Below are 27,480 nucleotides of genomic sequence, written 5' to 3' on the forward strand. Positions count from 1 at the left end.
AGGAAATATAGGGTATCCAAATTGGAAAGGAAAGAGTAAAGCCATCCTTAGTCACAAATGACATGATTCTATACACAGAAAATCCCAGAGACTCCACAAGAAAGCTACTGGAACGAATGGAAGTCTTCAGCAAAGTGGCAGGGTACAAAATCAACATACAAAAATCAGCTGGGCTTCTCTACACTAACAAGGAGAACTCTGAAAAGAATATCAAGAAAACAATACCATTTACAATAGCCCCCAAAAGGTTAAAATACCTAGGAATAAATCTAACCACGGGCATAAAATACTTATGCTGGGAAAACTATAAGATGATACTGCAGGAAACCAAAAGAGACCTACGTGAATGGAAAAACATTTTACGCTCATGGATTGGAAAACTTAACATTGTGAAAATGTCAATAGTACCCAAAGTGATTTATAGATATAACACAATCCTGATTTAAATCCCAACACCATTTTTTAGTGAAATGGAAAAACAAATCTCCAACTTTATATGGAAAGTAATGAGGCTCTGAATAGCTAAAGCAATATTGAAGGACAAAGTAGGAAGCCTCATACTTCTCAATCTCAAAATTTACTGCACAGACATAGTAATAAAACAGCCTGGTACCGGTTCAATGACAGACACAAGCAGCTGATCTTTGACAAAGGGCCAAAGTCCATTCAATGGGTGAAAAAACAGTCCTGTTAATAAATGGTGCTGGCAAAATTTGATACCTGTTTTCAGAAAAATGAAACAGGATCTACACCTCACATCATGCACAAAAACTAACTCAGAATGGATCAAAGACCTAAATGTTAAAGCTAAAACTATAAAGTTCCTAGAAGATAACATAGGGACAAAACTAGGAGACCTAATTTTTGGCATAAATAGCCTATCAAACACAACTAAAAATGCTACAAAAAACAGAAGTTAGGTAACTGCGACCTTCTAAAAATTAAATACTTATGCTCATCAAAAGACTTTACCAAGAGAGTAAAAAGAGAACCTACAGACTGGGAAAAACTTTGGCAATGACATACCTGACAAGGATCTAATCTCTCAAATATATAGCAAATTTAAACAACTCAACAAAAAGACAAACAATCCAATCAAAAAATGGACAAAGGCATAAACAGACACTTCACCAAAGAAGACATTCATTCTACCAACAGATACATGAAAAGATGCTTGAGATTAGCCATTAGAAAGATACAAATCAAAAGTACAATGAGATAGCATCTCACCCTTACGAAAATGGCAACAAACCAAAAAACAGAAAGCAAATGTTGATGAGGTTGTGGGAAGACTGGAACTCTTGCATACTGCTGGTACAACCACCGTGGAAAAGAGTATGACACTTCTTCAAAAAGCTAGAAATAGAAATACCTTTTGATCCAGCAGTCCCACTCTTAGATGCATATCCAATAAGATATAAGAGCAGTAACACGATAGACATGTGCATATCTATGTTCATTGCAGCATTATTCACAATAGCAAAAGCGTGGAAACAACCTAATTGCCCATCAACAGATAAGTAAATGAACAAATTGTAGTACATACATATGATAGACTACTATGAACCTGGAGGACATTATGCTGAGTGAAATAAATCGATCACAAAAGGACAAATATTGTATGGTCCCACTATTATAAAAAGTCAAGAATAAATATACACACAGAAAGCGATGTTCTTTGCTGTTTACCAGGGATGGGGGAAAGGGGAAGAGAATAACTTTCTAGATAGTAGATGCTTGTTATTTTTGGTGATGAGAAAGGTATTACCAAATATGGGTGAAGTCTGCACAACTTGACCAAGGTAAATGAAAGCACTAAGAAGTACACAAGAAAAAGGGACAGTTTCAGTAAATGCTATAACATAGACAATTTTGCAACAACCAATTGGTTACATAGGTAGATTAAAAAAAAAAACCATTGCCATCAAGTCAATTCTGACTCATAGTGACCCCATAGGACAGTAGAACTGCCCCATAGAGTTTCCAAGGAACGTCTGGTAGATTCGAACTGCCAACCTCTTTGTTAGCAAACGTAGCTCTTAACCACTACGCCACCATGGTTTTCATATAGGTAGGTATGTATGCATATATGTGTATTGGAAGGTGACTACATGCACATCCATGTACAGGTGTATCTATAGGCATATGTACATATGCTTGTGTATGCTGCGTATATAGCCATATATATAAGAAAGCACGTAGGGGGCACAGTTACAGAGACTTTCTAGACATATCCAAACAACTGAACAATTGGTTTCCCAGGTTAAAAGGCTCAGGACCATAGTCTCATGGCACAACTTAGTCAATTGGCATAACATGGTTCATAGAGATAACATTCTACACCCTGGTTTGGTGAGTAGCATCTGCGGTCTTAAAAGCTTAAGAGTAGCCAACTAAGACACAGCTATTGGTAGTCTGGAGCAAAAGAGAATGAAGGAAACCAAAGACTCAAAGAAGAAACTAGTCCACAGGACTAAAAGCCCACATGAACCATTGGCTCTTCTATCCTGAGACCAGATGAACTAGAGGGTACCCAACTACCACCACCGACAATTCTGCCCAGGGACACAATAGAAGGACTAGGATAAAATGAAAGAAAAATGTAGAACAAAATTCAAATTCCTAAAAAAGACCAGACCTACTGGGCCAACAGAGACTGGAGGAACCCCCCCAAGACTATTACCCTAAGGTATCCTTTGAACTTGAAACTGAAGCTACTCCTGAAGATCACCTTTCAGCCAAATAATAGATTGGCATATAAAATAAACAGTATAACCTGTGAATAATGTTCTCCCTTAAACAATCAAATGTATGACACCAGATGGTCAACATTTACCCAAAAGCAAAGATGAGAAGGCAAGGAGGGGAATGGAAGCTAGATCAATGGAAACAGAACAAACTGAATGGAATTAATGAGAATTTCCCACATTGGGAAAATTATAACCAATGTCATGGAACAATTTGTATAAAAGTTATTAAATGAGAACCTAATTTGCTGCATAAACTTTCCCCTAAAATACACACATAAAAAAAATTTTTTAAAGACTGTCATTTTTCTTGGACGTGTCATTTGGAAAGTCACGTTAATTTAGGAAGTTCTGCTAGTAGAAATTTACCAGAAACCTGGTATCTAATCCTGTCATTTTCATTAAAGCTTCAAGTTGCTTATAAAGAGATATGATTCATGAAATGGATTAACATGACAATGAGATTTGGTGATTTCTAGATTCCTGTTTATGTATGATCACAGCATTCTAGGCTAGACTTTAGAGAAGCCACAATGAGTCACTGAGCTCACTAAAGGTAAAATCTTGTTCTGGTAAATAAATCCTTGACAGCTTTTTTTTTTTTTAAACGCTTTCATGGTACATAATACATAGTTGAAACTCATGGGTGTAAGGAAATCATTGCCTTGATCGTTTCAGAGTAAAACTCAAGCATCAGTATGAGTAAACAGTGAATGTGCTTTCAGGGCTGAAAATTGTTCATGGAATTCACACCTTATTTAGTCATGGAATGATTTCCTTCTAAAAATCCCTGTAGGTAGGAGTTGAATTAGAAAGTAACATTGACATCAGGTTGCTTAAAAATATAGATTCCTCAATAAATACTAGAAAGCAAGGAACTGAAAAGGCCTTATAGAAGTATTTCTCATTATTTTGATCACAATCTACAGTCAAAATATATTTTACATTATGACCCAAAGTGTATCTATATTCATATGTAAAACTGAAATGAATGTTTCAGAAGCAATGTGATTATTACTACATTTGAGGCATTTTGATAATTTCTATTCTATCCCATTCCATTTAAGTTTTTAATGCAGCTCTTGAGGACTAATTTGTTTCATAACCTATTAATGGGCCTTGACTCACTGTTGAAAACACTGCCTTAGAGGACTCAATTGCTCACACTGCTCATATTTATCTTTGTGCTAATAGAGATGTTTGAACTAACCATGTGTAGATCATTGTGCAAGGCTCTGTGGAGAGTTCATAGATTTATGCCTTCAGCTACCTCATGCGAGGACTTTTCTGAGGTATCAGGGAAACCAGGGTGAGCAAAATGACAGTCTCTGCACCCCGAGAGCTTGTGATCTGGTGTATGAAGTAGGCTCAGATCTCCTGGGGCATTGGAAGATACATTGTTCACTTGAATAATTTATATTAAGTAAATAAACAGATCTTTTAGGGCTTGCTGGGTAAAAGATGTTTTCTTCTTATCTAGGAGCATAGCTCCTCTTGTTACAGATGAGAAATTGGAGGCTCAGAGTTTAAGTCATTGACTTGAAATATCATTACCCGTTACCCGTTGCCGTCAAGTCGATTCTGACTCATAGTGACCCTACCATTATTGTGATTTTATAAAAGGAAAGGAAGTGATGATTAAATCAGATTATTTAACTGTTTCAACCCTCAGAAATCTGGGAAAGACCTTAACAGGGCCCCTTACCCATCTCTCTGTTCTTCAGGAAGTGCTAATTTAATTACCTGTGAAAAAAAATGAGACCAAGTATGTCTTTTAAAAAGATGGCTGGTACCCACTAATGTTAAGCCATCTTTTCTGAGTAAACTTTTAAAACCTTTTATTTGGAATTTTACTAAATTCTTATTTTAAAAACTAGGAAACAAAGTTGAACATTGTCTCAAAAATCATCAGGGCAAGATATTAAAGATTGCTGTTTGTCAAGGGAAACCTGTAGTTCATCATTCTCATACCAAGCATTCCATGAGCATTGGCCTAAAAGAACAAGCTACCTATATAATGCATGTGAAAGCTGGACAATGAATAAGGAAGACTGAAGAAGAGTTGACGCCTTTGAATTGTGGTGTTGGCGAAGAATATTGAATATACAAGGGCTGCCAAAAGAATGAACAGATCTGTCTTGGAGGAAGTGCAACCAGAATGTTCCTTAGAGGCAAGGATGGTGAGACTGCATCTTACATACTTTGGATGTGTTGTTGGGAGGGATCAGTCCCTGAAGAAGGACATCATGCTTGGCAGAATACAGGGTCAGCGGAAAAGAGGAAGACCCTCAACGAGGTAGATTGACACAGTGGGTATAACAATGAACTCAAGCATAACAACAACTGTAAGGATGGCGCAGGACCGGGCAGTGTTTCATTCTGTTGTGCATAGGGTTGCTATGAGTCGGAACCGACTCGACGGCACCTAACAACAACAACCTGTATAAACTAAACATCTACTACTTCTAACTTCTGGGTACTGAAGTTTTAAAATGACAAATGTGGAAGATCATCTTAACTTTAAATCACTATTTTGCATCTGTTCCCATAAGGTCCCTGGGTGGCACAAACAGTTTGTGCTCAACTACTAACCTAAAGTTGATGGTTCAAACCTTATGCCAGGCTCTGCAGGAAGAAAGGCCTGACGATCTACTTTTATAAAATTACAGCCAAGAAAACCATGGTATCACCCTGAGTCAGAATTGACTCAACAATGGGTTTTGTTTTGTTTTCATACACACATATATATATATAACCCTCATATGATAGATATTTGTACTCTGGAGATTACCTGTTCTTATAAATTTATGGGGAACCCTGGTGGTATAGTGGTTAAGAGTTCGACTGCTAACGAAAACGTTGGCAGTTTGAATCCACCAAGTGCTCCCTGGAAACTCTAAGGGGCAGTTCTACTCTGTCCTGTAGGGTTGCTATGAGTCAGAATCGACTTGATGGCAACAAATTTGGTTTGGTTTTATAAACTTATGGGTTTAATTGCTCCCTACTTAGGAAAATTCAGATCGTTTTCATACAGAAATGGGTCCCAGTGAGAAGATAGGTAAGGAAAATATTTTAAAAGTAGATCCTCAGACAAGGTACTAAGTATATATAATGAAAGAATAATCTCTCTAACAAATTGTACTGGATGTGTACCTCATACCACGTGGGAAAATTAACTCAAAATGGATCAAAGATCTAAATGTAAGAGCTAAAACCCTAATTCCTAGTAGAAAACATAGGGGCATTGCTTTGGGACCTAATTTCTAACAATAGGTTCTTAACTATGACAATACCAAAAGCAGTAGAAACAAAAGACAGAATAGATAAATTGGACTTTATCAAAATTAAGAACTTTTGTTGAACAAAAGTTCTTAAACAACAGAGTGAAGAGACTACCTACAGACTGGGAGAAAATTTGGGGAAACCATTTTACTGGAAAAGGGTTTAGCTAGCTTCTGGAATAAAGAACTCCTAAAACTTAGCAAAAAGACAACTCAATCAAAAAATGGGCAAAGGATTTGAATAGACATTTCACCAAAGAAGATACACAAATGGTTGATAAGCACATGAAAAAATTGTTCGACATTATTCGTCATTAGGGAAATGCAAATCAAAACCATAATGAGATACCACTTCACTCCCACTTGGATGGCTAAGATTAAAAAAAAAAAGGAACGAACACAACAAATGTTCAAGAGGATGTGGAGAAATTAGGACCTTATCCATTGCTGGTGGGAATGCAAAATGGTACAGCCACTGCAGGTAACAGCGTGGCGGTTCCTCTAAAGTTAAACGTAGAACTACTATACCCAGAACTACTATATGACCCAGAAATTCCACTCCTAGATATATACCCAGGAGATCTGAAAGCAGTGACGCAGACGCACGTACACCAGTGTTCACTGCAGCAGCAATTACAATAGCCAACGGGTGGAAACAATCTAAATGTTCATTAGCAGATGAATGGATTAAAAAATGTAGCCTATATATACAATGGAATATTATGCCATCATGAAGAGAAATGAAATCTTGATACATGCTACAACACGGACTAACCTTGAAAACATTATGCTGAGTGAGGTAAGGCAATAACAAAAGGACAAGTATTGTGTGATTTAGCTTATAAATGAAATATCTAGAATAGGCAAACGTATAGAAACAAAAGTTTATTAGTGGTTACCAGGGTTGTGAGGGAGGAGGAAAGGGGGAGGTGTTGTTTGGGAAGCACTGAGTTTATGTTTATGGTGATGAAAAATTTGGCAACATTTATTGGTGAAGGTTATACAACATGATTAATGTAATTGGTATCGCTAAATTATACATGTGAAAAATACCGAATGGGCAAATGTCATATATTTTTATAACAGTTAAAAAAATTAAATTAAAAAAAAGATTCTCAGAGTCATGCTGAGGTAGGACCAAATCTCTATATTATTGTCTGTCCTCAGAGATGCTTCTCCTGATTTACTATGTCAAATCCTGCTATATGCTCTTTAGAGTTTCACACCCTCTTGACATTCAGCAGGAGTTTTAATTTTGCATTTATTTCTGTGACTACCGAATGCATAAGAATCTGTTTTTAATGGAGCCTCACTAGACTGTATGCTCCATAAAGTTAAGAGATTCTATTTTTACTAATCTCCAGCACCAACCGTTATGACTAGTACATAATAAAAAAAAAACCCACTGCCATCGAGTCGATGAATAGTACATAATAAAAAAAATAGTGTCCAATAAATCTTTATTGAATGAATGGTTGTTTTAAGGTAGTTTACAATGTCGTTTTAAACAAGATACTTCAGTTTAGCCCAATTTTATTTGTTTATGAGCTTCTAAGGAGAAATTGATAATCACTCATGTGTTCTTGTTTGTTTTGCAGTCAACTTTGACCACTTTGAAATTTTGCGAGCCATTGGGAAAGGCAGTTTTGGGAAGGTGAGAACCAAATGATTAACCACCAGCAGGATTGTGTAACTCAGGGAACAGAGGATCCAAGAACATTCAGATTATCGAGCTACTGGAACCACAAGGAGAGAGAATTCAGAGAAGATGTTTTTATAATGGATTTTAATAAAATTTTCACAATTTGAGGAAAATGTGCGACAGGCAGCTACATAAGGAATATAACTGTTCAAAATTATCTCATTAAAGGCACATCTGTTCACTCTCATTAGAGTTTAAGATTGTCCCCTCTTAAGGAAAATAACATTTCAGAATCAGTTTTCGAATTGTATCAGGTATATCTGTAATAATAGTTATCTTGTCACTGTAAGAGTTCTTTTCATGTGCAAAAGAAGCCACCTGATTTCTCTATTTCATTTTCCCCAATTATACCACGTTTTCATCTTCAAAAACCTACCATGAAAAAATATACATCTATTCAGGCTGATCCTCAATAAGAACCTTCTAGAGTCAGACTGATTATTAAGTTCTCAATGGGGACGTGTTTTAAGTGTGAATAATATTTCATAATTCATGTTGAACTTGCATTTTAAAAGCATCTCCTGTCTACTCTCTCAGGTATCAAACGGGCCCCTAGAATTTCTGAAACGTATACATCATATTTAATATGTCCCCAGTGTTTCAAGTCCTTTTTTATTATATCCCCTGTGGTTGTAAACAGAAAATCTTTGCACAATTATTGGTCAGCTTGACAGTTAAGCCATGCCCATTTCAGGCATGGAAACCCTGGTGGCATAGTGGTTAAGAGCTATGGCTGCCAACCAAAAGATCAGCAGTCTGAATCCACCAGGCACTCCCTGGAAACTGTATGGGGTAGTTCTACTCTGTCCTGTAGGGTTGCTATGAGTTGGAATCCACTGGACGGCAGTGGGTTTTTTTTATTTCAGGCACTGAAAACAGGACTATGGATGTCATTTGTTATTGGAAAATTCCTGAAGTAGAGATATTTTCTCCAAAATGCTATTTAAAAAAAAAACAAAACAAAACAGGGATTTAGGAACTGACCTAGTACAGGGAAAGAAAATGAAATTTTTATTCTTAAATCAGAGCTGAAGTGGCAACTTTAACTTCAGAGACTTTGCAAATGTTCAGGCACTCAAGTCGTGCTAAAGAACAAGCCTTGTTCTCTCTCTCATGTCATCTCCCGCCGTCTCCCATCCACATTCTCACTCTGGTTTTCACGATTAGGTCTGCATCGTACAGAAGAATGACACCAAGAAGATGTATGCAATGAAGTACATGAACAAACAAAAGTGTGTGGAGCGCAATGAAGTGAGAAATGTCTTCAAGGAACTCCAGATCATGCAGGGTCTGGAGCATCCTTTCCTGGTTAATTTGTGGTAAGTGGTTTTACTGGATGGAGACATTCCTACCCTCACCCTTGCCCTCACTCCCAAGTACTGTTACTTAAACGGACCCTGATTTCCTAAATGGACCCTGATTTCCTAAATGGACCCTGATTTCCTAAATGGATCCTGATTTCCTAAATGGATCCTGATTTCCTAAATGGATCCTGATTTCCTAAATGGATCCTGATTTCTAGGTGTTCCTTTGCAAAAATCTTCATTAGGACCTTCCTCTATGGCTCTTATTGTTCTGTTACTTTGCCTTTATAATGAAGCAAAATTTGTTTTATTATCACCAATAAATACTACTTTGTTCAGTTGTCACAGTGACTTTTGCCCTTGAGCCAAATATTATGGTTAAAGCACTGTAATTAGGTTCACAAGGACTGAATTTGAATGTCTTTTCATTCATTAGATATCTTTCCCCATTAACAGCAGGGTTTTTGTACAATATATGGCCTTTTTGGCTGAAAGGAGGTTATCTCTAGAATTTGTATAAATTCTTTGCAGCATATTTCTTAAATAGCCACATATACTCCTGGGAGTTGAAAAAGGGTTTAAAAAAGAAAAACTGTGTGCCATCAAGTACATTCCAAGTAATAGTGACACTGTAAGACAGAGTAGAACTGCCCCATAGGGTTTTCAAGGCTGTAATCATTACGGCCACCACCTATCTGTCAGTTTGTCATAGCGTGGTGACTGGCAAGTTACTATGATACTGGAAGCTATGCCACTGGTATTTCAAATACCAGCAGGGACACCCATGGTGGACAGGTTTTAGTGGGGCTTTCAGCCTATGACTAGGAAGAAAGGCCTGGCAATCTACGTCCAAAAATTAACCAATGGAAACCTTCTGGATTACAACAGAACATGTCAGATTCACCTGTTTTAGACACATGATCAGGAGGTTATCAATCACGTTGGGTGAAGTAGAGGGCCAGTGAGGATGAGGGGGACCCTCAGTGAGATGTATTGGTGCAAGTGCCACAACAATAGACTCAAAGGTACCAGTATTTGTGAGGATGGTGGACTAGGACAATGTTTTGTTCTTTTGTACGTAAGGTTGCCATGAGTCAGAGTCAACTCCAAGACAGCTATCTATTTAACTTTTGCAGAAGCAAACTGCCACATCTTTCTCCCAAAGAGTAGCTGGTGGTTTTGAACTGCCGACCTTTTGGTTAGCAGCCAAGTACTTAACCATGGTGCTATCAGGGCTCCTGAAAAAGGGGTAGGTGCTACCTTTCTCACCTAATAGATGTGCACACAACTGAAACTAACTTATGTCAATGGCTAGACATTAGGCAACTGTGATACTCTCTGAAAGCTATTACCATAATGCAAGGCTTAGAAAATGGCTAAGAAACTTGCAGTATCTTTTACCTCCTGGGCTTTTCTTGTGTGTGGAGGTTTTTAATGTGTCTCTTCCATTTTGCTCTACACTTTAAGGCATCCATTATGCTAAGAGCCAGTTCTTAAAGCTAATGCAGTATGACTGTTATTTAAATATGCATATCAAGCAGTTCTTACTAGCAAAGGGGAAAAAAAAAAAAAAAAGGAAGGCTTTATTCAGAGAATGCTCATAGAAAAATGATAGAGATTTCACTGTGTGTTTAGGGACATCCCTCTGGAGAAACCAGTACATAAAACCCTTCTCCATCTATCTTTAATTAACACAGCTCACTTAATATACAATTTGCTCAAAGCCTCTACACCACAGTTGAAAAGAAGATGGTTCTGTGTGACTTGGAAAATAGTCCATTATAGTTTATGCACTATTTCAACATAGTAGAGTCTAATTTTGGCTCAGGCTCAGTGGATTTGATCAGTATTTTAGAGAGGCCTATTCAAAATGCTGTCACTTAAGGAGTTAAAATGGATGCAGCTCACTCTTTGCCATCCTTAGCAATCATGAAATTGCTTTTTCTGCTCTCTCTCCACTTTGGGAATGACAAGGTGCTGTCGCTTCACAGCCTCCCCTTGTTCAAAGTCACATTTCCTTCTTTACAAGTTCAACCAACTAATTTTCTCCTTTGAAAACCAGGAACCGTTCGAAAGGACATACCTTGCATTTTTTGCCCTTTCATGCCTGTCTCTCATCACTAAGTGGATAAAGTTGATTTCATTCTAGTCTTATTTTTTTTTTAAAAAAACATGGGTGCTATTGAGGCTTTAAGCTGGCCAAAGTTTAGTCTTTGCTATTTGCTGACTTGGTGTCATTCCAGACAACATTCTGTTCACCATGCACACCAGCCTGGGGGTAATAGGATGTATATCTTATTCTTCACTTCTAACACTGAATCTCACATCTGAACATTGGATACCATTAGCATTGGTGGAAGAAAGGGACAAAACACCCCCCGCCCCCTGCCATGATTTTAACATCATATTCAGTACTGGAAGTTGGGAGGGAGCATTGCCAGAAGTGAAGCTGAAAACCCTTTTGTCTTTCAAACCTTGAAACAGAAATTTTCAGAAAACATCTTCCTTCTAATAAATGCTCTCTGCCTTAGTTACTATAGCATAGTGAATGTATGTGAATATTTCCCTAACTATTAAGCACCTTGCAGTGCTTCTGGCAACGTGATTGTGAGTAATTTACACTGCGTCATTCTAAGACACAGATCAGGTTCCGGTACCTAGCTTACGGTGTTGTTTTTATAAATGGAAATGAGATAGAGTGCTGTGCCCAGTACCCAGCACATGGTGTCTGACAGATGTTAGTTCTTGTCCTTTCTTGCTCCATTTAGGTGCGGCATTCTGCAATGCCCACCCCTGATGAGCCCACGCTGACATCCAAAAGACACAGTTGAATGGTACTTGACCCCAAGACATCCCAGGGAAGGTCTGTGTGATTGTGTGTGTGTGTGTGTGAAGAGAGAGACAAGGGAGGTCTTTAATTCTCTGTAAGAGCATATTTGTTTTGCTTTCGTTTTTCCATCCTCATTCTGCAAATCGAGCAAAACAAAACAGACAAGATTCTGAATATATTATGTCCAAGATCTTTGTGTCCTGGGTTTAACGATTAGATTTATCGTTATATCCCTAAAGCCTCAGGAGCTGATTTTCTTGACAAGCATTATGTGATTAATAACAGCCATACCTTCTTTTAAGTCCTGTCCCCTTTGCATACTCTACTGATATGCTATGGGGCCTCTTCATATTGCTTCAGTTACCTTCTCATCCATACTCAAAACGCCCCCACCCTCTGCCACTGTGATTGTTCAACAAATTCTGGCTGTCGGGCTGAGGGACAAGCACACACTTTTTCTTTTATAAGCAGGTTTTACACAAAAATTATATAGTTTTTTTTGTGTGTATGTCTATAGGTGTATATATTATATATATGATATTTGAATATTTTTCTGCTTGTTGCAGTTGATTTGAAAAACAAGAAAAGCGTGTCGAAAGAATGAAAATTCTCCAATAATCCCACCACCTTGAAACAACCATTCCTGACATGTAGGTGGGTGGTTTCCGGGAAAACGCCTGCATTGGGTTTTCAGCCTTTGATCACGTATTGGCCCTATTCATTCTTTCGTTCATGCATGTATTTATTTATTGAGCATCAGAGAGAACTCAGCTTAAGGTTGCCAGATAAAATACAGGACTAATGTTTGTATTTCAGCTAAACAACACAGGTTTTAGTGTATGTCCCAAATATTGCATAGGACGTATTTTTTTACTTAAAATTATTCATTATTTATTCATATTTCCAATTAAACTGGCAAATATCTTGTATTTTTAGTTTGCTAAATCTGGCAAGCCTAGTTACAACCCTCATTATAACAGGGAGGGGGGGTGACGTAATGGTGGCGAGCAGGAGCTAGCAGAGACCCTGATCTGACTTTACTATCAAGTGTGAGAGATGACAATCAATTGGCACATGAATATATAAACTGTGAGAAGTGCTTGAAAGGACTAAACACTAAAAGGTGTGTGTGTTTCTCCAGGGGCTTCAGGGGGAGAAGTTAACTAGTCTGAGGGCAGCACTGTTATAGAAGAACATTCTAAATTTAAATCCAACCTGACCAGCCTACACCAACCTGACCCCACTCAGGAACACAGTCTTCAGATGTAGGCCAGGTTATAAAGCGAAGGCTGCCAGACAGGGCTGGCATCCAGGAAAAGTAAATACAATCTTCCTGTGAGTCCCTCCCTGAGGACTGTTAACAAAGCCCTAGCAACCTGCAGCCTGAAAGCAAATGGGCCCCAGTCATTCCCAGCACAGCCAGGTCCCCAGGTGGTTTTTGTTAATTGAGATTAAGCTTGCAGCTGCAGACACCTCCTGGGGCTCCTCTCTCTCCTCACTGGTGCTCTTTGTCCCTGTGAATAGAAAGGGTCCACCCAGGGCTTCAGGAAATTAGTAGACAATTGTCTGTTTTAGGTGGGAAGGACCACCTGTACTAAGAGTGTGAAAAGAAGGGCTGGTCAGACAGTTGAATATAACCAAGTCAGTGGGTCCCACGGAAGCAACTCCATCATCTGTGCCCCTGAATAAGTAGTGTTTTTCAAGGAATCATAGCATGAGCTTCAGGGCCACAGCATCAAGGACAACAGCTGCCTTATTAATCGAGTTCTAGTACTTTGGGTTTTACGAATATTATCCCATTTATTCATCCTTACAACCTTGGTTGATAGGGATTATTATTCTCATTTTACTGCTGTAGAAACTGGGGCACAAAGAGCTTAAGTAATTTCTCCAGAGTCACATACTTTTTTTTCACATACTTGCAGAACAAGGACTCAGGAATCCTGTCATCAAATCCCCTGCTCTTTCTGCTACACTATACCTTCCCCTACTGACATCTTGTGAGGCTCCCTTACAGAATATGTAAGAGAAACGTTTTTATAGTCTTTTGCACCTCACAAGAATACAAACTTCACAAGGGCAGGGGTGTTTGTTTTGTTCACTGCCTCGTTCCCCAGCATTTACCAAAGTGCCCAGCATATAATAAGTTCTCAATAAATATCTTTTGAATGAATAAATTAATGAATGAAGTGAGTTAGTGCTAGGACCAGGCCTCTGGCCAATTGTTCCTTTCCCCATCATACCACTGTCGCCTCTTGCATACTCACGAACACACTGTCATGTAATCATGCCCACTCCGGCTTTTCAGCAGGCCATGGAAGCAGATGGACCTGAGTTTGAATCCCTGCTCCACCACTTGGTAACTGTGTAAATCGAGCAAGTTATAGTACATATTTGGCTCAGTTTTCTTATTTGTAAATTGAGGATAATAGCAATATCCATCTCAGAAGGCACTGCTTTGAGTGATAAGATGTATATAAAGCACCTCACACATAGGTACTTAATAAGTGATGATTTTAACAAACAGAAAAGTGAGAACCATCCCAGAAATGGAATGTCATCTCTATCCCATGGCCAGAGAATTGCGTTGGACAAGTACACCTGAGCTCGCACTGGCCTGGGCATTAGAAAGTCTTTTTGTTCTAAATTTAATTTTTAAGTTAAAAAAATTATATTGTTTTTCCCTGAATATAATACATACTCTTTATATGAAATATGGAAACACAAAAAACTCTGATAGAAGTAATAAAGACCCAAATTTCATCACCCAGAAATAACCGTTGAGTTCCTTTCCTACTGCTGCTATAACAAACGGCCACAAACTGAGTGGCTTAAAACAAAACATTTATCATCTTACAGTTCTGGAGGTCAGAAGTCCATGATGGGTCTCATGGGGCTAAAATCAAGCTGTCAGCAGGGCTGTGTTCCTTCTGGAGGCTCTAGAGGAGAATTAGTTTCCTTACCTTTTCCAGCTTCCAGAGGCTGTCTGCATTCCTTGGCTGGTGGCACTGTTCTTCTCTTCAAAGCCAGCAGCACAGTATCTTCAAATCTTTCTCCGACTCTGAACTTCTGCCTCCTTCTTCCATCTTTTAAAGAATCTTGTGATTACATTGGATCCACCTGGGTAATTCAAGCTACTCTCCCCATCTTAAGAGCCTTACTTTAATCATACCTGCCAGCCCCTTTTGAAATGTAACACAACATATCCATGGGTCCTGGCAAGTAGGGCATGGACATCTTTGGAGGGGCATTGCTGTGCCTGCCACGACCACTATCAGCATTTTCGTGTGGTTCCTTTCCATCCTTTTTCTTTGTTTTTCAACGTACTTGACTTTTCGCTTTTTTTTTTTATGCCGTTCACAACTTACTTATTTCAAAGAACATTTTATTGTAATGGCTTCTTACATTTATTAAACCTTTTTTATTATAATTTTTTTTTTCAGCTGTGTAAAATGCCTGTATCTCTTAGGCATAAACTCTCTTCATTTCTTTGCAGTACATATGAAAGCTTATTGTTAGGATCATTAGCATTTGTGACTCTGGGATGGCAAACAGAGATTTGGTGAGGGCTCAATTCCTTCAGTCATACTAATTAGAACTAGTAGGGATATGAAAGATCATCTCAGGAGGTGCACCTTCCCTAAACACAAGAACACATCTACACACAGGCTAAAAAAATGCCATTGAGTCCTGCTCGTGGCAACCCCATGTGTTGCAAAGTAGAACTGTGCTCTGTAGGTTTTGTGGCTGTTACCTTCTGGAAGCAGATCACTAGGCCTTTTTTCTGAGGCACCTCTGGCTGGATTTGAACCACCACACTCTCGGTTAGTAGCTAAGCACTTAACTGTTTCCACTACCCAGTGACTCCTACGAGCATACTGCAAAATCCTTAAAAGAAGTAGCTTCCCAATCCTCAAGACCCATATACCAAAAAACCAAAGTCATTGCTGTTGAGTCCATTCTAACTCATAGTGACCCTATAGGACAGAGTAGTACTGCCCCATAGAGTTTCCAAGGAGTGCCCGATGGATTTGAACTGCCATCCTTTTGGTTAGCAGCCATAGGCCTTAACTGCTATACCACCAGGTTTTCCTAGGGCCATATAGTGTAGCCTATAAGCAAGAATTAGATGTATTTTATCAGCTTTTTCTATGGAACAAACTGCCCTTAAACTTACTGACTCACATCAGTAAGGGTTTATTATTTCTAGTGAGTCTGTGGATTGGCTGGGTAGTTTTTCTGTTCTGGGACAACTTGGCTGAGGCTGGATAAGACACATGAATCAGCCATCTTAGACCACCAAGCCTAGTCCTTGAAGACTAGCGCTTGCCTAGTCTTACTCTTCATGTATTCTCTCATCCTCCCTTGAGACTAGCCCAGGCTTGTATACATGAGGATGGAAGGGTTCCCAGAAGTGAGAGGGGGCAAGTTACATAAGCATGCACTTTTCCAGTGTCTTCATATGTGACATTTTTAAATATCCCATTGGCCAAAGCAAGTCATGAGGTCAGGCTCAGATTCTGTGGGTGGAGAAATAGATTCCATCTCTAGATGAGAGGCGTGACAAAATCACATCACAAAAGGCCATGAAGAGCAATTATTGTGGCCAGTTTTGCAAACAATCCACTACAGTGCATGAAATAATTTTTTAAATAACAAAATTATTAAGTAAATGGCAGAATTATATACTGCAAAAATTCAGAGCTACAGGAAGTTGTTAAGTGCTTGTAGCTCTGAGGAAGGCTTCAAGGAGAAAACAGTCGTTGGTTATGGCCCTGATGAGCTTGAATAGGTAGAGAAGGGAGAGAAGTCCCTGAAAAAGAACTTGGCAAGGAAGAAATTTGATAATGTGTCTGGTATGTAGTAATTGTTTCATACGTGTTTGTTGACTGACTCATCAATGAAGCAATGGAAAGGAAACTAAGCCTTTATAATTCAGACTTTCATCTATTCATTTACTCTTCCATATTAAAAAAGGGTTTTTGGTTGCAAAATACAAAAACAGCTGGTAGAAAAATTAAGCTGAAAATAAATTCATTGGAAGGATATGGGGTAGTTTACAGACTCAAAGTCAAAGCTGAGGAAACAGGACTCAGGAAGGTTAAGGGCAAAAGCATTTCTGCAAATCTAGGTAGCAGGAACTAATGGACAGGCTCTTAAGGCTGTCTCAGCTGGAATGAATCAGCTCCAACCAATTTTCTAATCTTGTGTCATCCACTCAAGATTCAGAGCCCTGGGAGAGAATCCAATCGGCCTTGCTCTGAAAACATGCCATCCCTTTGGCTAGAAGAAAGAGTAAAATAAATAATGACTCCTGGATTGTTGGCCTGAGCAACTTGGTGGATGATGGAGTCATTCATGGAGATGGGGAGATCTGAGGAGAAGATTCACCGTGAAAATAAAAAAATCTCTTTTAGCTGTGTTAATTTTGAACTGTATCTCAGTCATCCAAATAGCTCTATTGAGTAGGTGGTGAAGCAGGAGCTCAGAAGAGAAGTCCAAGATCCAAGAAGAAGTTCAGAAGAACCCAAATCTGGGACTCATTGGCTTACAGATGCTATTTAAACCAGGGATTTGAAAGGAGCACCTTTGAAGAGAGATTAGATCCATAGAAGAAAAGGGCCAAAGACTAAAGACCTAGGGTGCTCCAACAGTTCTGGCAGAGGAGGAAGACTCAGGAAACCAGACAAGAAACAGCCAGCAAGATAGACATCCAGCTAGGGGTAAATTAGGAGTACGGCTGTATTACCCAATAAGCAAGGTATCAAGGGGCTCAGTTGTGCCATCCCACCAACCTGCAGTGAACAATTTCACCTGTCCCGCACCACATCAAAGATGTGCCAAAACCCAAGTGAAATTGCTCACCCCAAATTAAAAAAAAAAACAAAAACTTGCCTTCCAGCAGATTCCAAATCATAGCAACCCCTCAGGACAGAATAGAACTTCCCCATAGGCTTTCCAAGAAGCAGCTAGTGGATTCGAACTGCCAACCTTTGAGTTAGCAGCGGAGCTCTTAACCACTACACAACCAGAGCTCCCACCACAGATTAGCACGTAAATATAATTAAGCCCATGCCTTGCTCCAAAAACCCTGGTGGCGTAGTGGTAAGGCTGCTAACCAAGAGGTCGGCAGTTTGAATCCACCAGGCGCTCCTTGGAAACTCTATCAGGCAGTTCTTCTCTGTCTTATAGGGTCTGTATGAGTCGGAATCGACTCAATGGCAGTGGGTTTGGATTGGTTTGGTTTGGTACCTTGCTCTGTGCAAACTGGTGCATACCGTGCTTACTGGTTAATCCATCCCTGAACTCAGATGTGTAGTGTCATAGGACCTAGACAGGAAAATGTTTCAGAAGGGAAGGAGGGACAATCATTTAATGCTGCTGAGAGATCAAAAGAAGAGGACAAAGAATTGGCCACTGACTTGGGAATATAGATGATTTTGACCTTGGTAAGAGTCAGTTCCAAATGGTGGGCCAAAGGATCAAAGGGAGAGAATTAAATCAGGAAAAACTAACATCTTTGAAGTATTATCTTCCAATCCTTCAACTATATCCTTCTTAGTTTCATGGAAACTCTGGTAGCATAGTGGTTAAGTGCTATGGCTGCTAACCAAGAGGTCAGCAGTTCAAATCCACCACGCTTCCTTGGAAACTATATGGGGTAGCTCTACTCTGTCCTATAGGGTCACTATGAGTGGCAATGGCTTTGGTTTTATTGGTTTCTTAATTTCAGAGCGCTGGTGGCACAGTGGTTAGGAGCTCAGCTGTTAACCAAAAATTTGCCAATTCAAATCCACCAGCTGCTCCTTGGAAACCCTGTGGAGCAGTTCTGCTCTATCCTATGGGATCGCTATGAGTTGGAACTGACTCAACGGCAGCAAGCCCCCCCCCCCCAGGTTTTTTTCTTAGTTTCAGTTTTTAGCATAGTTTTTAGTGTAGAGGTCCAGCGTATCTGTCTTTTGGTTTATTCCTAGGTTTATTGTGTGTTGTTTATGTAATTACAAACAGTATTATTTGCCAAGGGCGGCACAAACATTTAAGCGCTCAACTACAAGCCCAAAGGCTGGCCACCCAGAGTCACCTCAGGAGATAGGCCTGATGATCTGTTTCTGAAAGACCACAGCCTCGAAAACCTTATGGAGCAGATCTCCTGTGCTCACACGGGGTCACCGTGAATCAGAATCAACTCAGCAGCAACTAACTTATTTACCAAAATTTCATTTTTTATTGTTTGTTGCTTGTATACTGAAATACAATTGATTTTTAATAGTGACTTTGTACCCAGTGACTTTGTTAAATTCTCCTCTTACTTCTACTAGTTGGCCTGTAAATTCTTTTGGATTCTCAGTACTTACAATCATATCATTTGTTAATAATGGCAGATTTATGTCTTCCTTTTCAATCCTCTTACATTTATCTCCATGCGTGTTTTACTTGCTAGGACCTCGAGTACAGTGTTGAATAAAAGAGATGATAGTGGGCATCCTTATCTCTTTATCATGATTTCAGGGAAGAAAGTTTTCAATATTTCATATGTTTGCCATAGGCTATTCTTAAGTATCCTTTATCACAATAAGCAAGTTTCCTGTTAACCTAGTTTGCTAGTAGTTTTTATCATGAATAGGTATTAAACTTTTAGATGCCTTTTCTCATTTCTATTATGTGGTGAAATTAATTGGTTGATCAATCAACCTTAATTTCCTAGAATAAACCCTAGTTGGTTATGTTCTATTATCATTTTATACCTATCAGTGAATGCTATTACACAGTTTTAAACTATTTATATATAGGAGCCCTGGTGGTGCAATGGTTAAGCACTTGGCTGCTAACTGAAAGGATGGTGATTCGAACCCACCCAATGGCCCCACAGGAGAAAGATCTCTGGCAATCTGCTTCCATAAGGATAACAACCCAGTAAACACTATGGGGCAGTTCTACTTTATCACACACACGGGATCACTATGAGTTGAAATAGATTTGACAGCACCTAACAAGAATAACATTTTATATATATGCATATGTTTATAAAATATGTATGTATATCTTTATATATATACATATATGTGTATATAAGGATGTACATAGATAATTTCGAATGCCGAAGAGTATGAACCAATTGAGAGGAAGGAATTGCTACTGTAGGATAGAAGAGGATGATTGCCAGAGTGAGGTCCTGAGCTGGTGAGAGGGCTGTGATTCAGGGTACAGGGCAAAGGGCCGACCTTAGGCAGAAGTGGGATGCTCCTTGGACTCTGCTAGAAGACAGAGTCTATAAGTGTATATATTTTTGATCTGGTAGATTTGTTGGTGGGCAGATCAACTAGTTCTCGGGCCATTTTCTGTATCCCCCCTGTGGTGTATGTGAGGTCATCAACTGAGAATGAGGAGTAGCAATGGTATAGGAAAGAGAGGCTTCCAGGTGAATGAAAATATGAAATTCATAGGGAATTAGAATAGGATTTTCTAAGTATGCATTTGAGACTTGTGGTTATAAATGTATAATGAATCCAGTCAGCTCAATTTGTGTTTTTCTCCTTAACTTAGATGCTACTTTTTGTTCTTGTTGCTGTTTTAAAACATATATGGGTTTAACCAGGATTGGAGTTTAAGTGGTTGAGTTATCCTCACTATGACAAAGTTTAATGAGTTGAAAAGTATAGTTTTAGGAAGTAGACTCTGGAAGCAGATTCTTTGGAGAAACTCAGGAAACTGTACACATGTGAAGTCACTCTTTAAGACAGTTAAATTTTTTGAGGATTTATTGTTTACCATCTGCTGTGCTAAAATAGGAGCCCTGGTGGCCAGTCGTTAAGAGCTCAGGTTGCTAACCAAAAGGTCAGCAGTTCGAATCCACCAGCTGCTCCTTGGAAACCATGTTGGGCAGTTCTCCTTGGTCCTATAGGTTCATTATGGGTTGGAATCAACTCAATAGCAAAGGGTTTTTGGTTTGGTACTAAAATATTATATGCATAATCTTCATACATATTCAAAATTATTTGGTAAGTAGGAACTATTTTTTTTTACATCTTATAAAGATGAGTAAGCTGATGTTGAGGCGATAAATTTCTTGCTAAAGCCACAAAACCTGATGGCAGATTCTGTATTCCAACTTCTACCCACCAACTTCTCCAAGATCCCCAGTGTTCACTTATAGTTTACTTTAATGGTATTTATATCTATCATTATGTCTGCAATTCAAAACCACACTTGAAAATTAGATACAACTGCAAAATAATACAAAAAACTTTAAAGTCATTTAATGATAAATGGTAATATTTTTCGTGAAACACAATCACCTTTTGTACCTTAATATTTACATACATTACTAAGCCTTTGAATAACCGTTATGCTATATTCCTGCTTCCCTCATAGAGTTTCACCTACGGGATATCAGAAACAGAGATGGGCAGAAGAGCTCCATGGGATGGAGGCAGAGGCAGGAATGATCAAAACATTTCTGAAAATGCAGTTAGTCTAGTTTTATCTTAAGTACTTGTCAGGTGAAGGGAAGTGGGATGCATTAAAAATGAAGAGGCTAGGGGGAGCCCTGGTGGCACAACATTTAAGAGCTCAGCTGCTAACTGAAAGGTAGAAGGTTTGAACCCACCCAGTGGCTCCACAGGAGAAAGACTGCAGATCTGTTCCTGTAAACATGACAGCCAAGAAAACCCTATGGGGCAGTTCTACCCTGTCACATGGGGTCGCTATGAGTTGAAAATTGTCTCAGTGGCACCCAACAATGACAACAGGAGGAGGCCATGAAGGCCAAAGTAAGAATCTCTGCATTCGGAGATAGTGCTGGGAAGTCTTCCCCCTGCCCTGGAATGCTGAGATAGCGTAGCTTGGTCAGAAAGGAAACAAATTATTTTTCTGGCTATGAGAGACAGAGGGGTAGGCAATATCCTGTGCCAGATGAACTCTCTGTGTCTCCACCTTATCTGCTCTAGAGAAATGTCCAGCCTTGGACCTCTCTTATTCCAACCAGGGCCTGCCCAGCCACTCTGAATGCAAGATCCCATTGATGATCCAAACTCACCCTGTTTAGATTGTTCTATGCACTGAATCTCTGGTTCTCATGGAGCACAAAAAGTATCAATTTCTAATTTTTTTTCTGGAGCCCTGATGAGTTGTATGGAGAAAGAGTTTGATTTGATTGGACCTGGTCATCATCTGAGCATAGGTCTTGGCTTTCCCTTTTCCACGGGTAACAGTATGTTGTTATTCCCCTTTGCCTGTTTACTGGGCATATTATTCTGTGAGGTCAATATCTCAAGGGATTCTGTAGGAAATAATAGTAGCCAATTTTCTCCCAGAGAAGCTTCATAAATAACACCCCCAGAGTCAGTACAGATGAGCAGGCAGATCACAAAATGATATTTTAAGCTCTGTCCAGAGAAAGGTCAGGACTGGAGAAAAAGCAATGACCATATCAGAACATCAGGAAAATAATCTGCAACTTGTCATATGTGATTTAAAAAAATCACCCACAATCTTTTTCAATGCATAAATATTGTATTTTTGTGCATTTTTTTTGAGGCCATAGTCTACGGTTTCAATCAGGCAAGTATGTGTGTTACTTTCTCTGATGCTTTTGTGATCCCCTATAACCAAACTTAGGTCCTTCAGTTAGTCTCCATCACAGCATCTTGCTCTTTTCTTTTACAGCACTTACCATATTTTATAACTATGTATTGATTTGTATAAATATTTGTTTACCTTTTATAGATGATTGACATCAAGTAGAGGTCAACTATATCCTTAAGTTTACTCCTTATCCTCAGCATCTTGCAGTAGTAGTTATTACACAAAAAATATTTGTAGAATGGCCATTGAATAAACAAGTGCTCATTCCATACCAAACTATGTGCTGGGGACTGGCATTCAATATAGAGAGGAACAAGGCACAAGATTCTCAAATTGTTCATTAAAGTGAGGAATTCAGGCATATATAAATATTTATGTATATATACATACATATATATTAATGGTTACAATATAATATAATGCAGAGCAACCATCTACAGCTATTTTTCTGGAGTGTTCTATAATAGAGGAATGACGGGGTACTGTGGAAATGCGGAGGAGAAAGCACAGAGGGATGATACCTGATTTACATTTGGCAAGGAGAAGCCAGCAAAGACTGAAGTGGAGGGTGGATAAGCTCAGACCAAGAGCCTTTGTTTCCTGAGATTTACATAAAAGTTTCTTCTAGTTAAAAAGGAAGCTTTAATGAACATTTATTATAACTATATAATGGTGCAATGGTTAAGGGCTTGGCTGCTAACCAAGGGGCTGGCAGTTCAAATCCACCACCACCTGTTCCTTGGAAACCCTATGGGGCAGTTCCCTTCTGTCCTATAGAGTCACTATGAGTAGAATCAACTCAACAGCAATGGTTATACATGGTAAAACCAAAAAACCTCACTCCCGTCGAGTAGATTCCAAACCAGGGTGACCGAACAGGATAGAGTAGAACTGCCTCATAGGGTTTCCAAGGAGCAGCTGGTGGATTCGAACTGCGGACCTTTTGGTTAGCAGCCAAGGGCTTAATCTCTGTGCCATCAGAGTTCCACTATATATGGTAAAACAAACAAACAAAAAAACCCATTGCCTTCAAGTCAATTCAGACTCATTGCAACCCTATAGGACAGAGTAGACCTGTCCCATAGGCTTTTCAAAGAATGGCTGATGGATTCAAACTGCTGACCTTTTGGTTAGCATCTGCGCTCTTAACCATTACGTCACCAGGACTTCACTATATATGGTAAAAAAACAACAAAAAATTTATATATGGTAGTTCCTCCAAATTCATTTTATCCACTGACAAAAAGATCTACTTGAACTCTAAATTATACATGTTCATAAATTTTAGATATGTTTTTGTTGTGTGCTGTCAAGTCAATTCTGACTCATAGTGACACTATATGACATAGTACGACTGCCCCATAGGGTTTCCCAGGCTATAATCTTTACAGGAGCTTATCGCCAGGTCTTTTCTCCCTCAGAGCAGTATACTGGTGTTCATTCTGTATATACACACAAGATACAAAAAAGTGGATGAGGATTTTCTAAGTGTATTTTGATGAGGGCATTTAAGGTGTGTTTTGTCTTTGGAGGACTTCGTAAGGCTTCTTATGAGACAGGAGATAAAGTACTTCATAAGTATCAAAGTTTCTTGCTTTGCCGCTGGGTTTTTCTGAAATTAAAAACTTTTGGAAATTTGACAACATACTCTAGAGAGAGGATGTGGGGAAAATAAACACTCACATTTACTGGTTGGAATTCAAAATGATACACCTCCATGGAGATAAATTTGGCAATATCGAGCAAAAATTACATAGCTTTTACCCCTAGTTTTAATAAACCTTTGTCTTAGCAAACCCACTTCTAGGAATATGTGCCAAAGTTAGACCGGTGAAAATACAAAATGGCATATGTATGAAGTTTTTCACTATTGCACTATCTGGAATAGCAATACACTGGAAACAGCAACCTGAATGTTCATCAATAGAAGATAGATGTGACCTCTGTAAACTGCAGTGTTACTCAGTTGAGAACAGGAAGAAGAAATATTTCTACATACTATTTTGGTGTGCCCACTAATATATACTGTAAAGTGGAAAAGCAATTTGGCCCCAAATTGACCTACAGAGCCTACACAATCTCTATCAAAATTCCAACTGGGTTCTTTGCAGAACTTGACAAGTTGGTCCCAAAATTCATATGGAAAGTCAGGCAATCCAGAATAGCCAAAACAATCTTGGAAAGAAACACAAAGTTGGAGTACTTACACTTCCCCATTTCAAAACTTACTACAATGCTATAGTAAGCTAAACAATATGGTACTGGCATAAAGATAGACAAATGTAAAATTAGAATAGAATTTGGAGTCCAGAAACAATTCCTCACATTTACAATCAATTGGCTTTCAACTAAGGTTCTAAGACAATTCAATGGGGGAAAGAATAGTCTTTTCAACAAATGGTTCTAGGACAGCTTGATAGCCAAATGCAAAAACATGAGAATGAAGTTGAACCCCTACCGCACACCATGCACAAAAATTAATTCAAAATGGATCATAGAAATACATGTAAGCACTAAATACATAAAACTCTTAGAAGAAACATAGGAGTAAATATGTGTGACCTCAGATTAAGTGTAGTTTCTTAGCTATGATACCATGATACCAAATGAACAATCAATGAAAGAAAAAATAGATAAATTGGACATCATCACCATTAAAAACTCTTTGTGCTTTGAAGACACCATTTTAAAAGTAAAAAGATAACCCACAGAATGGGAGAAAATTTTTGCAGATTATATACCTGAAAAGGGACTTCTAACTAGAATATATGAAGAACTCCTACAGCTCAATAATAAGACAAATAACCCAATAAAAAATAGGCAAATGATCTGAATAGAAATTTCTCCAAGGAAGATATACAAATGGTCAATAAACATGAAAAAATGCTCCTTATCATTACCCATCAGGGAAATACAAATCAAAACCACAATGAGATACCTATTCATAACCACTAGGATGACTATGGAAACCCTGGTAGCGTAGTGGTTAAGTGCTACGGCTGCTAACCAGAAGGTCAGCAGTTCGAATCCAGCAGGAGCTCCTTGGAAACCCTGTGGGGCAGTTCTATTCTGTCCTGTAGGGTCACTATGAGTCAGAATTGACTTGATGGCAGTGGGTTAGGATGACTATAATCAAAAAGAGAGATAATAGCTAGTGTTGCTGAGGATGTGGCGAAATTGAAACTTTCATACACTGACAGCGGGGATGTAAAATAGTGCAGCCACTTTGGGAAACAGTCTGCCAATTCTTCAAAAGGCTAAACATAGAGTTACCATATGATCTAGAAATTTCATTTTTAGGTATATGTCCCAAGAGAGATGAAAACGTATGTCTACACAGAAACTTGTACATACATGTTCATAGCAGCATTAATCATATTAGCCAAAAGTGGAAACAATCTAAATGTCCATCAGCTGAAGAGCGGATAAACAAAATGTGGTACGCATAAAATGGAATATTATTTGGCAATAAAAATGAATAAGATGCTAACACATACTATATCATGAATAAACCTTGAAACATGATGCTAAGTGAAAGAAGCCAGTCACAAAGGACCACATATTATATGATTCCATTTATATGAAACGTCCAGAACAGGTAAATCCACAGATAGAAATTAGCTTTGTGGTTGTCTAGGGCTGGGGAGATGGGATTGGGGGAAGTAGGAAGTGACTGCTACTGGGTATGCGGCTTCATTACGGGGTGATGAAAAATGTTCCAAAATTAAATGTGGGATGGTTGCACAACTCTGTGAATATACTAAAAATCATTGATATGTACACATTCGTTAGGTAAACTTCATGTATGTGAATCATATCTCGATAAAGCTGTTAAGAGCTATGGCTTGGTTAAGAGCTTTGGCTGCTAACCAAAAGGTCAGCAGTTCAAATCCACTAGCTGCTCCTCTGAAACCCTGTGGGGCAGTTCTACTCTATCCTATAGGGGCACTAGGAGTCAGCATTGACTCGAGGGCAGCAGGTTTGGTTTTGGAAACCCTGGTGGCATAGTGATTAAGAGCTATGGCTGCTAACCAAAAGGTCAGCAGTGCAAATTCACCAGGCATCCCTTGGAAACTCCACGGGGCAGTTCTACTCTGTCCTATAGAGCCACTGTGAGTCAGAATCAACTTGACAACAGTCTTTTTTTTTTTTTTTTGGCTTAAATCTGTTATTAAAAAAAAAAAAAAAGCAATGTGGAAAAAAGGTATAGTGGTCCACTGTTTATTTACCAAAGAGGTGATGTATTTTATATACAACACATGCACACACACAAAGGAATGATAAATTGTAATTAAAAAAAGAAAAGTTACCAATAGGGGAAAGAGTTAGAAAAGACAGAATAGGACAGAAGGTTGACTTTTGTTAATAAATCTTGTTTTGCAGATTGGACTTTGAAAACATGTAAATATTTTATGTAACTATAAAACAAAATTAAATTTTAAGTCAGTGCATAAATATAAAATGCAAAAATGAAATAATCTGTGACATAACCAAACATAGAAGAACTATACCAAGTGACTTTCAAACAGTAATTTTACTGTATATCATTAGTAGAATACACCCTAATGACAAAAAAGAAGATAAAAAAAACCTTAAAGTATTTTCAGTAATCTTATTGTTGGTGATAATGTTAATATTGTTATCATGAGAGTGTTGTATGTATGTGGTGGGTTAAAGGAAACAAGTAATAATATGGGTGTCATTCAGAACCTGGAGAAAGGAGTTATTGGTGTAATACTGATGAGTTTAAGAATTTCCATAGTTTTGAATATAAATTAAAAGGATCATTCTGAACTAATGATGTATGTATCTTATATTACATTCTATCTATATCTGTGTATACTTCTAGCTGTCTTCACTGAAAAGACCTAGAAAAAATGATAACCTAATAGCAGTGAACCCTTCCTTCTACCACCCAGACTGTCTGGAGCAGGAAATGTACAAGATAGCCAGGGATATCTTTTCACCCCAGAAAGTCATGAAGCTGTCAAAACCTACTAGGGTCCCGTCAAAAGAACACTTGATCCAACTC

General features: G+C 38.6%; 1 protein-coding gene across 1 annotated transcript in view; it reads left to right on the top strand.

The window, feature by feature from the left end:
* The window catches only part of STK32A (serine/threonine kinase 32A), a 154,710-nt gene that overhangs the window by 38,801 nt on the left and 88,429 nt on the right, over positions 1-27,480 (top strand). The window contains exons 2-3 of the mRNA XM_049858564.1: positions 7,627-7,682; positions 8,898-9,049. Of these exons, the coding sequence (XP_049714521.1) occupies positions 7,627-7,682; positions 8,898-9,049 (208 nt within the window). The remainder of the gene's footprint in view (positions 1-7,626; positions 7,683-8,897; positions 9,050-27,480) is intronic.

Source organism: Elephas maximus, chromosome 2 (assembly GCF_024166365.1).
Source record: "Elephas maximus indicus isolate mEleMax1 chromosome 2, mEleMax1 primary haplotype, whole genome shotgun sequence".
In the NCBI taxonomy this organism is placed as follows: domain Eukaryota; kingdom Metazoa; phylum Chordata; class Mammalia; order Proboscidea; family Elephantidae; genus Elephas; species Elephas maximus.